Here is a 16825-nt window from a genome sequence, read left to right as displayed (position 1 = left end):
AAATTATACCACCTAATTAAACTGGAACAGGAGTGGCAGGGCAAAGGCCAGCAGCAAGCATAAGCTGCACATAAACAAAATCTCATTCATTCTCCCACCATGTCCTTAAGATCAAACCAAGATATTGTAACCATAAAAGAGAGAAGACTAAACTGTAAAATATCCGACTGTTCACAAGTAATCCCAAGTTAGAGCATGTGAGAGACTGGATCCTGTTCACTATATAAACTACTGTTTATGACCAGGACTACACAGCTACAAGCCAATATAAATTCACTGCTTGATAACAGCATTTAAAATAAAGGCAAGAGATTAAGAATAGATAAGGTAATTTTATTTCTGTGCAAGTCATTCAAATTTTGTGATGCTAAAACTAATTTAGTTGGGTTAGTTGATACCAGCAGAGCTGTAATTACACTGACACATATGCAAAACTGTTCCATTCATATGAAACTGGATTTAGGATCCCTATTGCTTTGCTGGTAGCAGCTTCACAGAATATTCTATGCATAAAATGAAGCTGCTGATCTGGCAAGGCACAATCCTGAATTAGCTAAACTTTTTTGTTAACACTTGAAAAATTGCATTATGCTGCACTTACAAGGTGGGTTTTACCTAAGAAAATTGCTAATTCAGCCACCTGTAGTTTTCAGTAATTTACTTGCTTTTCAAATTCTTCATTTCCTTGCAAAATTAAAAAAGCTGTTAGAACTTTCTGTTTTGAGGAGTGATGACTGCTCATCATCCTTTCCTTCCACAGAGGAGCAGGGACAAGGACACACGGCATGCCCCAAGGATTTAACTGAAATATCTAATAACCATGTGATTATTTGTGTGAACACAGACAGTTGAAGCAGACTGTCACTGACATGGGAGTGCCGCGCTCCTCAGCAGGAGGGGATTTAAGACCCAAAATCTCTCCGAAGCTTTGGTGCACACGAATCCTGTGACAGCACCAATATCCCAGGACCAGGTCTAGTCCTTTAAGTGTAAATAATGGGAAGGCAGCACTCTCAGGGCAGCCCCTTTCCAAGCTGAAAGAGGAACAGCCACGACACGCAACAGGGCCAGGACCATTTATCGACAGAAACGCACCCATCTGGTGACTTCCCTTCCAAAAACCACTTTCTCACTTACACCTACTCGCTTCCATGGCTGAGAGGATAACAAGAAAAGCATAACAGGGATAAAACCTGTATTCTCCTAAGCCTGCCTTCATCTCTGCAGAGAAAACACTTGTAGAAATTTCAAGTTTAAACCTTCCATAACTTGCAAACATCCCCAACCAAAGGGGCCCTGATGGCTCCATGACACACCATCCGCAGGTCTCATCACGTGTGGTGGCTACGTGGGCTTACAAAATACAGCCACAGGTGACTCTGTGTGCCTGAAAAGAATCAAGCTCCATTACGTACACACTTTTGAAAGCGGGGAAGACGAAATAAAGAAATTAAAAATCAGCCTGTAATCCAAGAGTGACACTCAGTCCTGTTCCAACAGTGAAGAGCTGCCGGAGACCCTGGGCACGGTGGCTGCTCCTCCCTCCCCTGCAGAGTGATTTTTCTCCCCACCACAGAAACTCTGCAGCAGGACATTGCAACAGAACGATCAGACATAAAGGTGCCTGCCTGTGAGCTCCAGAGTGGCACTGATTTCACAACTGGCCGCAGAGCATTGTCCCACCCCAGCTCACATCTGCCTCGCTTCCTCCTTGCACCCTCAAGTCTCCTTCCTCACTTTATTATTATTTATTTCTCTTGTGTAGAACAAAATAAAAAAAAAAAGCTTTTAGAAATGTTCTGATCTTTCAGAATATCTTCATTTCCCATTGCCATGCCTCTTGCCTGTATGAACAGGCTGATTTGGGACACTAGTCCAAAACATCTTTTCTAACTGGGGGGGATACAGGAAGAGGATTAAGAAATTATAACAGGGTATTTAAAAAATCCTGAAGAATAATTCACTATCGAGACTTAAAGCAGCACCTGGTGAGGCACCAGGCTCAGTGCAATCTGCAGTGCTGTCACACACAGAGCTACAAACAAGGCACAGGAGCCCTTTGAACATCAGGATTCAGACCCTGACAGACAATCCAGGCCTGTGGGTTCTGTCAGATACGTGACACTCAGTCAAGACATGGCATATGTCAGGACCCTAAATATTAGATTTAATGAATACTGAGATACTGAACCAAATAAATGTTGAAAGTGAGGATTATTTTTTTCCCTTTGGTGAAAACACCATTTCAAACCAGTTTAGGTTAATTTGTTTTCTCATTTCATTTAACTGTAGGATGTTCCTTCTCTGTTGACACAAAAAATGCCCCTCTCCACCTGCAGCATAAAAACCTCAGGCCATCAGCTGCAGCTCAACAAATCGGGTGCTTAGAGGGGGATTGTTTTGCCTATTAAAAAAGCTGCTGCTGCTAGAATAAGAAAGCAGGTTGTTCAGAAATGTATACCCACAATATGTACTTGGAAATGAATGAAGCGTCATATTTTGGTAACAAACAATATGCTATTTCTTAACGAAGTGCATGGAAGAGGGATGGATTATACTATTGCATATTTTAAGGTGCAAGAACCATTGGTGAAGGTTTCTGGCAACAGAAGGTACAGAAGTATACTGGAATGTGGTTTGGAGGCGGGGCCAAAGACATCTCTGATAGAACTCCAAATAAGCTTAAAACAGCAATATATCATAGAATCACAGTATTGTTTTGGTTTGAAGGGACTTTAAAGATCATCCAGTGCTCTCCTCCTGCCATGGGCAGGGACATGCTCCACTGTCCCAGCTTACTTCAAGCCCCATCCAACCTGGCCTTGGACACTTCCAGGTACCCAGGGGCTGCCACAGCTTCTCTGGGCAGCCTGTGCCAGGGCCTTACCTCCCTCACAGGGAAGAAAATTTCTTCCTAATATCCAATCTAAACCTACTCACTGTCAGTTTAAAGCCATTCCCCCTTACCCTGCCACCACAAGCCCTCGTAAAAACTCCCTCTCCAACTTTCCTGTAGCTCCTTTATCTAGGAATGGAATTACAGAGCACCAACAACTACTCCAGGAAAATCACCACAGAGCAAGGAAAGAGAAGTGCCAAAGCAATGGTCCAGAGCCAAAGATCCAGCTCAATCCTCAACCTCCCGTCTGGTTTGGCCATCGGTCAGGGGATGAATCTGTGATGAAAACTTGGCACATGGCTGTGCAATAACCCCACCCAGGACCCTGTTCACATTATGCTGGAATGTCTCGTGCGTGGCATCACCCCAAACTTGGTTGATCAGACCACAAGTTTAACTGAACCTGATCAAGGCTTCCTGCATGGTTAGAGCCAGCCAGGTACCAATTGCATCAGAAATTAACTTCTGCAAAAGTAATGTTCCATCTTTGGACAAGTGACGCAACCCACCATCTTGGTGTGGTCATGCAGGACACAGGAAGAAGTTTCCAAAACAGGTCATCCTGCTGTGACAGAAGTAGGAGAGGGCCAGAGAACATGCCCAGCTGGAGATGAGGGCTTTTCCTTAGAAAACAAGCAGCCCAAGAGGATGTAAGGGCTTATTTCACATGACTGTATCCTGTGAATGCACTTCTGCTCTCAAGTGCACAGGACACCTCTGAAGGCACATTCCAGGAGTAGGAGGAAAGACGTAGCCAAGGGAAGAGCGATGGCCTGATTTAACTCCGCAGGAGGCTTCCCACACCACCTCCTCTTGCTATAGAAACCTCTTAGCTATGTCTAAAAATTAAAAATTCTCACACACCAGAAGTGTAATCGTGACAGATGCTCCATTTTGTGCAGCCTCAGTGTGAAACAAGGACAATTTCTCTCTTCGAGCCTCTGAAAAGCCATGGAGTTTCAAGGCAATTTTTTTGCCTTTTAAACATTATCTACACTAGAGAAACTTTTGGGGTTCTCCCTCTGTTTAAGCATCTACACAATTATCTGAAGTGCAGAGCTATTATCACTTTTTCCCAGCTCAAGTGCTGTGATGACATGTTTACCACATCCTCTGCAAGGCTGAGCAGTCCAACAGCCTTGATGCAAATAAAAAATATATGTGGGAAGAGCAAATTCTAAAGGTTCTGCAACAACATCACACCAGCACCAAGGAGAAAACGTGGGATTTTCTGCATATCTCTATTGCAATTTCTATTCTGTCAATATGAAAAGACAGTTGGGTGTCAAAGTAAGATGGATAGGGTTTGTCTTGAAAGCAGCACTGGGGAAAAATCATGCTAGAACTGGTAAGTGTCTTTCAAAAGCCAATAGATATGATATGCCATTTTTTTCCTTCCCGTTACTTAAGAACATAAAAGTTACATCCAAACTATCCTGAAATTAATGCAGAAACATCATGAGTTTGACAGGTCTCCAACAAACAAAAACCCCTAAACACAGGATTTGGTTTAATTCCAAAAGTTACAAACAGACACACCATTTATCTGCATAAATTTCAGGGACAGTTCTGGAGCTCCAAAAAATTTAAATCAGAAATTTTCCCATTTCACATGAAGAGTTACATTGGTTTAACAGAGATAAAAGTCCATCTGTGGGTACGCAGGGACACATTCATCCACCCGTTTAATCTCTGCAAGCCCAGTTGGTTTCCATTTGAGTATGTGCCTGTCAAAACAAATCACAAGTCCCAAAATAATGGATGAAGAATTCCAAAAATGGATAGTAAGAACTGACACACCAGGAAAAAGATATTCAGCATATGTTATTGTAACTGAACAAGGATCCTCCTTCTCCAGCAGGTTTCACTGCTGGAGACAGAATCCCAGAATCACTGAGGTTGGAAAAGACCTCCAAGACCATTGAGTCCAACCTGTGCCAGATCCCCATCTTGTCACCAGCCCAGAGCACTGAGTGTCACATCCAGTCATTCCCTGGACACCTCCAGGGATGGGGACTCCACCACCACGCTGAGCAGCCCCTTTCAGTGCCTGACCACCCTTTCCATGAAGAAATTCTTCCTGAGACGTCAGGGTTTGCCACATTAAGAGCATAAAAAAGGACTAAAAATTCAGATGCCCAAACCACAATGAAACATTGTGTGTGTTTTAGGTAATTTTTTAAAAAGGGATGACTCAGTAATTCTGACAATTCTGAAACACAAGTTTCCTACTCATGAAACCTCTAGGCAGATAGGGGTTGCAAGGCACCAAGGAAAATTCAATGGAAAATTAACTATGCCCAGAAGGAATATATTATACACCTGGAAACCCCCCCAAATCTAATGGCACTTTCCAGTAACTGGGTCCTTGGCATTGCTATGCTTTCTGAGATACAGAGTGGGCCTCCCACCCAACTTCCACTCCTACACAGGAACAGGAATTTCAGATCAGTGTCATGATGACAGCATGACAGAGAATTCAATGAAAAGAAATGTAAGCCTACTGCAAACACTATGGTATAAAAATACTTAAAAAGGAGCAAAGTCTCTCCTGACACCAACCATTTTAAGCACAATATCCTTCAAAAATTAGCTACAACATGAGCACCAGGCACTTCAACAGCTTTTCCTCAAATTATTCCACCTTGGTAATGATTGTTTATTTACTTGTATTTCTAGAAGCTCACTCTTTAAGTGAAAAGCAAATACTTCTTTCCCTCAGCACAAAGGGGTTTTATAATCCACTCAAATCTAATCTGTGGTCATTTCGGAACACAGAAGGAAAACATCTCAATCCCATTGTTCTAATGTTTTGGAAACAAACGACTCGGTATCTGTAGCATTTTCAACTCACTCCTCAGCAGTTCTACTTCAGCAACGATGAGAAATCCAATTTTTTAATTGCACATTCATTTTATGTTTTGTACGAGAAATTCTGCACATCTGAGCAAGGAGGTGACAAACTCAGATTATGTAAAACTATTGCAACAACAACTAAAAGGCAAATAACCACCAGCAGCATCACCCTACCTGACACTAACTCCCTCCTAGTAATGGCTTCCTTACCAACTAGGAGCCCCAGAATCCCTCATTGTACATTGATTTTCTGCAGTTAGAGGAGGCCGAGGAATACCAAACACAATCCCAAAGTCTGTGCACGACAAATTGTCCAAATACTCACAGGGCTTTGTTTGCTCTCCCCGTCCCCTGCGCGTGCAGCCCAGCAGCGCAGTCAGCAGGCTGGGAATTCAGGGGTACCGCTGCCTGGAGAGCACTCTGGCACAGATCCTCCTCCGGTCCCTCCCTCTCCCTAGCGCTGGCTCCATCCTGCTGCTCCCCACGTCAGGGTGATGTTACAGGTGACACCTCCCGCTGCTGATGTCAAGCTCCATTCCCAAAATCACAAGCACTGTCTCCCTGCGGCGCCCGCTGCCCCTACAAGCATCACCTGCATATCTTCTGAGTGCCAGGGAACGGGCTCCAGGAGGATTCCAGAGAAGCTTATGGACACACAGCCTTCCCTCTTCGTCAAGTCTCCCACTGTTATAAGAGCTGCTTTAATTCCTACCAGAATGCTGCAGCAAATGTAGCCTCTACGCCTCCCTTGGGGGGAAAAGGAAGGAGTTTTACAGTTTCTTTCTGTGGCGCAGCTTATTTTGCTCTTTTCCTAGAGCAAACTGCTGAAAGAACAGGGAAATAATGGATCAGGAGATCAGAGCGACTGACTCATGGATGCTCTCCCGAACATTTCGGAGTAAGCTGAGGGGCTGGTGATGCAGCCCAGGACCAGAGCTGATGAATGGTGCAGTGCTGCTGTTGTCATGGCAACTAAGGGGAAAAGAAAAAAAAAAGGCAGCACCATATAAGGAGTTGTGACATGGATTCTGGGAACAATTTATATTAAATGGCTGTAAGCTTTAAAGCTGCAGCACCCCCTTGGTCGGGGACAGGTTTCATTGTTCACATTGAAGCAGTCGGCACAAATTTTTGACAGGATCGCACCCAGCCCAGACACATCTGCATCCAGAGAGTTGTACGAAAACACAACAAAACAACATGATTCTGCAGTATGTTCAAATAACTGGAATTGAAATAATTGAAATGATTAATTAAAGGAAATGGCTGGACGCTAATACAGACCCAAACTAACGTCTGTGAAAACAGAGTACCACCGGGCCCCCCAGGTATGCACAGCCCCGCACAGGTGAGGAGCTCAGTCCTTACAGAGCAAGGCTGAGATGAGCCAAACTGCAGCACCATCAGGTGGCTGAGTGCCTGAGCAGCACTGCCACCAACACAGATCCTGCCAGGCCTCCCAGAAACAGCAGAACATTTCCAAATTGACCCATAACCCAGGTGCTGCTGGTCAAGGGAGGCTGGCAGAGCCCCCAAAGCATCTTCAGGTATGGCAGAGCAGGGAAAGCCAACTCAAGCACACCTGCCATCACAAGCTGTGAACAAGGCGAAGGTTTGTATTCCGTGTGCAACACTGGGGAAAAACACATTATTTACCAGAACCATCACAGCTGCTTTTCACTTAATGCATGTGCTCAAACAGACAATACACAGCGAGGGAGAGAATGGCCACTGTCGCACCCAGCACAACCACAACACTGCAGTGCTGGAGCCTGGGCTCAGCAACTGAAACGTTGAAATCTGATGATTTATGTTATTTTTAAACACAGAATCCCAGAGTGGCCTGGGTTGGAAGGGACATTAAAGATCATCCAGTTGCCACTGCCCTGAGGGACACTTTCCACTATCTCAGGCTGCTCCAAGCCCCATCCTGCCTGGCCTTGGACACTTCCAGGCATCCAGGGGCAACCACAGCTTCTCTTGTAACCTGTGCCAGGGCCTCACCACGCTCACATCACAGAATCACTGTTAAGGTTGGAAAAGACCTTGAACATAATCAAATCCAACACCATCACATTCCACACCAAACCGTGTTGTCAAGTGCCAGAGCCATACATTTTTTGAGGACTTCCAGGAGCCGTGACTTCACCACTTCCCACATGTGCCAGCACTGATGGCTTCCCCCCAGCACTGCCACCCCTGAAGCTGTGCCTCATCATCTCTCATGCTCCCACCCAGCTGAGCTGGTGCAACAATTTGGAGAGAACAAGTGGTCCTGGGGGCTACAATCATTAATCTGGGCTTGTCACCACTCAACAAGTAACAATTAAAGTTTTCAAGCGGAGAGATCTCAGCTTTTTTCACACCCACAATTACAGTTAGCATCAAAGAATATTGAACCATTTGCTGAAGATATAGAGAAGAGAGATGTGATAACCCTTGTGGCTACTCCCAAGAGATGCAAGGGTATCCCATGAGGGATGGGGAGAAGACAAGACCCCAGCACTACAAATGACACAGGTGATGGTGGCCCAGGGAATGTTGTGTGTGAGATCCCCAGCCCAGATGGACCTGGAGGGCTGTTGAGAGCCACAGTGGTGGGTCCTTACTGGTGTCACTGGGAAGAGCAAGCCTCCATCCTGCTCAGCCCTGCTCTCAATAACTCTGAAGGATCTCATGAAAAAATACACATTTTCTTTAGGAAAGAGGCTGCTATTAATTGCCTGAACCCACCTAGGAATATTCCTACTCATTTCTATGAATTTTATTCTTAGGGAAAGTTCCCAAATTCCCCAAGCACAAGGGAGGAACACCCTCAAAGAGGGGATCTGCAGTGAAACCAGTTCCCCAAGCCCATGTCTTCGAAGACACTGAAGCAGCTAATTCACACTGGATACAGGAGGAATCAGGCCTCTCCGAATTCAAACCGAAACATCTAGGCCAGGTTTTTGTTAGAAAAACATGATTTCTTCCCTAAATTTCTTGCTAATATTCTCCCCTCCTCACCCTTTGCACAGGCACTCACACACGTGCTCTTTCTAAGAGAATCCTAATGCTTGCAATCTGTCATTCAATAGAAAAAATAGCAATAGCCAAGTACAGTGATGAATAAAATTATCCCTACGCATATAAATGTACAATATGTAAATGAACACTCCTTCCTGAAGAGGAGGAGGAGTGGGATGCGGCACCGGGCTTTGTGCAAACCCTCTGCACATGGTGGGTTCCACAGGAGTCGAATAAAACATCATGAGCTGAGTCTTTCAGCCCAGTACCTCCTTTATTAATCTAATGCACGTATTTTTGGCACTGATTCCCAAAAGCACTTACATACATTCATCCCTAAGCACCCTCCTGGAAAGCACTGCTGTCCTCAAGGCAGGTATATAGAGCACCTGCATTATTTTCATCACAGTTACGGCTTTGAGTCAGCTATAACACACTCTTGACATACAGTAGAATGTTTAAGCCCATTGTTTCAACAGCAGTTGCTCTTTGTGTAGCAAGCACGGTAACTTTTAAGTGGTAATTTTATTGCAGACACAAACCAAAATGGTGTCTTCACTTACCTATCCTGGGCTGGGAGGGTGGGGGGTTTTCTTTCTTTTTATTACACATTTTTCACATTATTTTTGTAAATAAAGCCACTGTGATAAAAAAAAAAATTAAACACCACAAACTGAAGTTGAACGAGCTGATTTAAGTATGTTTTCAGCCAGTGCTAAACAAGAGGTGACACAGGCAGGAGGGGGAGAGCTGATTACTTATGCTGACTGTTACTTCACCCCTTAGAGCCACAATGATCTTAGTTTTTCTTAATCACCAGACTATGCAGCAGAGTGGAAATTGCACCCACATGGAATATTTATCACCCTCTGAATCCAGCCAAGCCTTCATACCCAGCAAACCCAGACACCAACATGTGAGTGAGTGACCTTAGTTCCTCTGGGTAGAAAACACACACTCCATGGAATGTGTTCCTGTGACTTTTTACCTAAAATGGACATTTTAGCTTTTCTGTGAACGAAAAGCTGACTTGGTTACATATCAGACAGATTAAGAACTTTAAAAGATTATGTTATCATAGAATTATGAAATGGTTTGGGTTGAAAAGGACCCTAAAGCCCATCCAGTGCCACCCCCTGCCATGGGCAGGCACTCCTTCCACTAGCCCACGTTGCTCCGAGCCCTGTTCAACCTGGCCTTGGACACTTCCAGGGATGGGGCAGCCTCAGATTCTCTGGGCAACCTGTGCCAGGGCCTCACCACCCTCACAGGGAGGAATTTCTTCTGCATATGCAACCTAAATTTCCCCCCTTGCAGTCTGAACCCATTCCTCCTTGTCCTGTCACTCCAGGTCCCAACGAAGAGTCCCTCTCTGGCTTCCTTGTCGGCTCCTTCAGATACTGGAAGACTGCTCTGAGTATCTACTAAATGGTCCTAGGACATAAATTTTTAGTTTAAAAAAACCAAAACATAGTCCCAGAAGTGATGTTCTTGCAAAGGGGTGCTTACAGCTCCTCTGTGACCTGACAGAACCCATCAGCTGGCCAGTTTGAATATGGACAATTTTTTAAGCCACTTAAAATTTTGACCACCTGTGATCCACACTTAAGAACAGACAAACCCTGGGCAGAGCTCTGTCTCGCGGCTGGGCCACGGCCATCCTGGAGCCGATGGGCCCTGGTCCACCTGCGGAACCCCCCCAGGGCCCTGCTATGTGCAGACGCGCTCCCCCTCTCCAGTGTGGCCAAGATTCAGCTGAAGCTGCCCTGCTGTCTGGCAAAAGATCATGTGAGCAACAGCGATAAGTGACATTCCAGCTGCAAGGCCTGGGTGACATTAACCCTTTTAGTGCTGTGAAGAGCTGAAAACCTGAGGGAAGAGAAAGAGGAGATGCTTAAAGCTGAAATTCTGTTGGAAAGCTATGATGTATCAGAGCACCCGTTGTAATTTCATGAAGGCATGGGGGGTGGAGCATTCAACTTGTGCTTGAGAACAAAAGCACCTGCGCTGAGATAGGCAGATGCTGAAGCAGCTGTAATTTCATGAGAAGTTTGAATAGGGAGAGATGGAAGCGATGAGGACTTTTGCTCCAAATGGAAAAGGAGAAGACCTCAGTTCCTAGAGATGCTCCCAGAGATAGTCCTAGAGATGAAGATGAGGAAGACCCTTTGCTCCCAGGGAAGGAGAAGGGCCTGTGTTCTTAGAGATGAAATGCTCCCAGAGATGGGTGAAGAGAACTTCTGTTTCTGAACGGCTCAACCTTAAAATTGCACCCCAGTAGCTCAAGATTGGACCCTCGAAAGCAGTTGTGGGAAAAGCTGCAGGTCATGGGAGGGGACTCTCACATGATGCGAGCAGAGAACCAACCCGGGCGGCTGTCTCGTTGTGGTAATTTCTCCATAGCATGGGCAAGAGAGACTCCTCTTCCTAAATGAACTGAACAAGGTCATTACGGAAGTGGTAAACAGACTGAACATCTCAAGGGTTGAATTTTACATTGTCAGTGGGAGAAGGGAGAAAGGTGGGGGGAGGAGAAGTGTTCTGAAGGTGTGGTATGATTTTTTTTTTTTCCCCTCTTTTATTTTTCCTTATTTTAGGTCTATTAATAAACTTCTTTATATTCTTTCAAGTTTGGTGCCTGCTTTGCTTTTCTCCTAATTCTTATCTCACAGAAGGTAAGCAGTAATGAGTATTTTGGACCAAACCACTACAAAAGTATGAAAGATAAAGATTTTTATGTAGCAAAGGGTCCCATCGTTTGGACAACGCTCTAAGGACGCACAGGATGGGATTGCTGGGGTGTCTGTGCAGGGCCAGGGGCTGGACTAGATGATACCTGCAGGTCTCTTCAAGCTCAGGATATTCCATGCTTTAATGATTCTTTCTGCCACTGAGGAACATTTTTCTTTTCCAAATCTCTCAGATTAGTAGTAAGTAAAAGACAGACAACAAGGAATAGTTGAGGAAATGTGATAAATACTGTGAACTACAAAAAGCAGAAGCACTGCTCTTCCAGCTCCTTTCCATGTCACCTTAATGAAAGCAAACAAATTCCTACCATGACTGCAGGAGGATGTAAAATAAACACCTTCATTTTACAATATCAACAGTAAATTAAACTAATAATTTAAAAAATCTTCTCCACTAATGCATGGAAACACATCCTGAATTCTAAGTGCATTGGGAGCTTCACTGGAGTCATCGAGACAAGGACGTGCAAAGCATAAGCAGGGGTTTGCCGGGTATATGGGACTGGGTCCAGCTAGAACAGATTTTTAAAGCATATGGAAAAGGCAAAGTATGCAAGTACAAGACAGATGTAGTCACCTCCCCAGTCCATTTCCAAGTTTTGTGTGTGACCCCAAAACGAACCTCTGAACAAAACTGGAAGCCTAACACTTCTCTTCTCTTGCTTCTGTGCAGTAACAATTACCAGCATTTTATTGACATCCTCATTTGTACCCAACCTGTTCAGGTCTAGATTTCATGGCATATGACTTCCAAACCACCCTGACAGAGGAATATGCATCTTCACCAGGTACACCTGCAGTGTGGCTCTGAGCACAGGCTCCAGAGAGCTCCCAGACCCTGAGGTTTGTGGGAATCGCCATCCCTCTCTTTGAATTACCACCTGCAACAGCCACTGTTAGAATTCCAGGTCTTTTGAGGAACTAGCGGTATGATCCAAGGACCAGTCCTGCCCAATCATGGAATCGTGACTCTGTCACAACTCAGAATCTCTCCCACTTATCCTTTCCAAGTTCTCCTTTCACCAGAGGGCAGAGGAAACAAAAGGCACCAAGTGCATCAAAGCTCCCTTTTGTACACATAGATCAGACTATATCTGGTAAAAACTCCTTTTGGAGGTTTCGCTCAGCACAAGCACAGGACCCTGGCTGATCATTCTTAAAGCTGGGCACAGAGTGTGGTCAGATTTTAGGCAAGAATCAAGTTTCTCAAAAACTGTTACCGGCAGAAATACCTTCTTTCAGGCTTTTATATGGATGTTGGACTCCAAGCGCTTTTGAAAATCACACTACTGCACCATCTCTAGGTATTCAAACCACAATCCTAACAGGTTAAATAAGCAAAGCAGTATCTGAACATAATTTCTCTGATGTTCTCTTGACATTCAAAATTTAAGCATCAACTTCTTTAAAATTACTGTAATGCTTCCACTGTGCATAAACCACAACACAAAGTGGACCTAAAACACACTCTGATAGAAATTTCTCAAGAACTAGAGAGTATTTGTAAATCAGAGAGACCTTTTTCAGCACAGAAAGACTTCTCTGTCAACACAAAAATCCAATCCATCCCCAGGTTTGACTGAAGCAGATGCTGTAATAAACAAGGGAATGACTTGGATACAGAAACTGTTCAAAGCTTTTTCTTTCAGATTTTTGCACCGACGGACCTTAAAAGCCCCAGTGAACTTTATTAAAGTCCTTACCAGTTAACTTCTTCACAGGTTGGAGCCGAACACTGATAGACTGATGTGTGAGTAAGGGGGAGGATGGAAGGGAGCGCGACATGCCCTCCATAATCCGAATGTGCTGCATACCTTCGGTCACTGGGAGTGGTGGAATAGCGTAGTCAGGTTCAAAAGCACAGTCGTTCTCTGTGGAGGTGCCTGATGGGGACAGAAAAATAAAAATGAATTGGTTAGAATGCAAGGGAAAGAATCCTGCTTCCATCATTCCAAAAGGGCTGGCTGGAGGGAGCCCTGCACAGAGCCAACTTGCCAACTGCTTGTTCCCTTTGCACAGTCGTGACACATCCCTTGAAGAAATTCGAAAGAGCATCTCAGTACCCTCTCTATATGATGAACAGCAGAACCATTAAGAATTTCTTTCAGTGTTCTTAATTTGTCTTTCAGAGTCTTAGAGTCACCAGTTTTCAATATAATGACCATAGTTTTTAGATTGTTGGTTTCTAATAAAAAACCTCCCAGCTGAATTAAATTTCAATAGGAGGACCTTTAGCCTAAAAAAAACCCCAAACCCCAAATAAAATGTAAGAACAAATGCCTCTAAAAACAGCCACCAGCTCCAACTCTCCCGAGAGACACACAAAGCCCACGTGGGGGTCGCATCACTACAGAGCCACAATGGAATACATGGAATAGCATGAGAACAAGTGAAGATAGAACAATAAAAGGACACGTTGCTAATTGTGATCAGTATTAATGAACAGTGAAGGGAAGGTGCTCCAGGATCAGCAAGACTCAGGAGCCATAAGGATCCTCCTATTAGCTGCAGATATGGAAACCCTGGAGTCAAGGACACTTGGATCTCCACTCTTGTCAGTAAGATGAACAACCTAACCCAGACAACTAATAATTCATCTTCAAAACCAACCCAAAGTGTTAACATTCATATTTCACTCATTTTCATTAACATTTCAATAATGTGAGAAAGCCAGACTTGTGTCACACTATAACAAGATAGATTTTAGCTCTTATTGCCTGCTGATGTTTTCCCTCCATAAAGACATTCCTTACTGGATTTCCACTGGATAGCTGTGCTGTTCTTAATGGCTTGTGAAAGTACGCTTAAAAGAGAAAATGTTTGCTGGACAGAAAGGGAGATGGACAAGAGTGGGAATAAGACAGAAGGGTAAAAGCCCCAAATGCATGGTACACCAGAGGAGACAATGGATGAGCTGTATTCCCAATATCCAAATTACAATGTGAACAACCCAACATATTGTTTATGATCAGCGGAAAAAACCCATGTTGAAATAACTGTCAAAAATCTTGGACCAGTTCCTGAAGGATTCTAGGAGGCTGCAGCACCTATGGCTAAAATCCATCCATTCCCGGTGCCAGAATTCAGGAATGTCTCTCAGCAGTTTTGTATCGCTCTTTACAGGAAAACCAAATAAGCACTGACACCCTTCACACCTACACTGGTTTTGACATTTCCAAACACAACTCACTCTCTGCTTGCTCATCCCTCACCAGTTACCAGGAGCTCTCTGCAGGCTCTGCCAGCCTGGCCAGGCTCACCAGGAGTGTCAGGGAAGACAGACCACCATCGCTGCCAAAACTAGCATCCAAAAAAGCCAACCCATGATGGGTTTTTAAAATACATTTGGTGCCAGGCATGAAAAAATTTTCCTAAACCAACCTAACCAAAACCTCCAACCTAAACCTCCTCTGGCACAACTTGAAGCTGTTTCCTCTTGTCCTGCCAATGAAGCTTTTCAGACACTGTGACACTTAATCACACACGGTAATGTGGAAGGTCAGACAGCAGAAAGACAACTGCCTCATTTCAGCTGGATGCTTTACCCAAGGATAATAAACTTCCTTAATCCACCATCATGAAAAATACCCATTAACATGTGCAGACAGATTTCAAGTGATGGACACAAAGCTGGGAAAAGTTAGAGATAACGCTTCTATGTAGAGCAGAGACACTTCTCCTCCTGTGCTGCAGAAAGCCTGCCTCTACAATTGCATCCTCTGATCCAAATGGAAATACTTAGCTCAGAAGCTTGTTTCTCCAAGAACTTGGAAGCTTTTTTACCTTTTCCCCTCCTATTCCCTCTTACGCTGAAACTTCTTGCTAGTTACTGCAGTTCCTTCAGTCACAGTCACCAAAGTGAACAGGTACAGGTTGGTGATTCTTGAGCGAGGATTTGCAAAAAAAAATCCCCTCCTCCTCTGCCAAAACCCATGCCTTTCCCACAGCAGCAGAGATCCAGAATAGATGGGCTGAGAGAGCAGAGATGTGCGCAGGGAGCTCCCAGCAGCGGCTGCATCTGAGCTGCTCTGTCCCATAACAAGAAACCATTGGACATGAGCCAAACACAGGGAAGGACGTGCCAGGGACCCACGGCAGAGCAAAGCTCAGCCTCTAGCACACAGTTACACAACAACAACTTCATCTGAGCTCAGAGTGGGAAGAGGAGCCACTGTCTCTGAACCTCAAAGCACTGCTCCTTGTATGCAAGCTGCCACGGGATACGTACAGCTATAAATTCCCTGGTTCTTTCCTAATTTTACTTTCTTTTAAAACAATAGAATTTAAAATAATAAATTTAAATACAGTAATTGAAAGATTCTACGTGAACAGAGCAGTTGACACTTCACAGAGCTTCAGGGTTTTAACTACCAATTCCGATCCCCCTAATTCTGATCACAGCTTCAATCACTCAAAATCATTTCACCCAGGCAACACTGGAATACTGCCAAAAAAGGACAACGCTCTGGAAAAAATGTCCCCATAGTAAGTCATTAGGACACCATGGCAACAACAGGCTTGAGCCTAAATGAACGGAAAATTCTTGCTGCAATCCCAAAGAGAGTAAGTCAATGGGCATAGAACCTACAAGAGCCCTATTTCCAAAAAATGCTGCTCAGTTTGAAAGCTGTATGAAAATACAGCATTTTCACAACCCCCACAAAGGAGAAAATGCTTAAAACTAAGTAAAGCTGCTTCAAAGGACATGTAAGCCAGCACAGATCTAAGAGCTGCTGCTGTCAGGGACAGAGATCCCCATTATGGGGCTGTGTGTGGTATTAACCAACCACCACCAAACCTACTCTGAGTGATGGATACTCAACCAAAGTGTCTGTTGAATTGTTATTTAAAGAATATAAATCCTGTTTTTAGTACTCCCTTCCTTGGACCTTTTGTCCTCTCCCTGCAGGATGAAACAAACCAAAGCAAAAGATGTAACATGGGGCTGTTCAGCCCCCAGGCAGGTACACACAGGTCCTTCTCCATTGCATCCCAGGGCTTGGGGAAGGATAACCTGGTTATGGTGAACCTGCCAGGTTCCCCTTTTGACATCAAGGGAAAGGCAAGTAGAAACCTGGAAACCGAGTGCTGGTTTGGGCTGGTATGTGCTGAAGAATTCCAGCACCACCAGCTCCAACAGAAGAACGCTCTGTCCCTCTGGCTGCAGTACCCAGATACCATGCTCTGCAGGTCCACCTGTGCTGCACCAGGAATTAGGTTAAACTCCTTCAGCCACTCAAAGATTGTCTGGTTTGTGAACCTCAGTACGTTGGTAGCTGTGCAGATAATAATGATGGGTACAAAGTCTGTCAGG

General features: G+C 44.5%; 1 protein-coding gene across 1 annotated transcript in view; it reads right to left on the bottom strand.

Annotated features, from left to right (window-relative positions):
* The window catches only part of TANC2 (tetratricopeptide repeat, ankyrin repeat and coiled-coil containing 2), a 164910-nt gene that overhangs the window by 116364 nt on the left and 31721 nt on the right, over positions 1 to 16825 (bottom strand). The window contains exon 4 of the mRNA XM_017740549.1: positions 13326 to 13394. Coding sequence (XP_017596038.1) covers positions 13326 to 13394 — 69 coding nt within the window. The remainder of the gene's footprint in view (positions 1 to 13325; positions 13395 to 16825) is intronic.

This window comes from Corvus brachyrhynchos, unplaced genomic scaffold, assembly GCF_000691975.1.
Source record: "Corvus brachyrhynchos isolate BGI_N302 unplaced genomic scaffold, ASM69197v1 scaffold47, whole genome shotgun sequence".
NCBI classification, from domain to species: domain Eukaryota; kingdom Metazoa; phylum Chordata; class Aves; order Passeriformes; family Corvidae; genus Corvus; species Corvus brachyrhynchos.
Note: the sequence above shows the minus strand (reverse complement) of the source record. Positions and strands in the feature narration are given on the sequence as shown.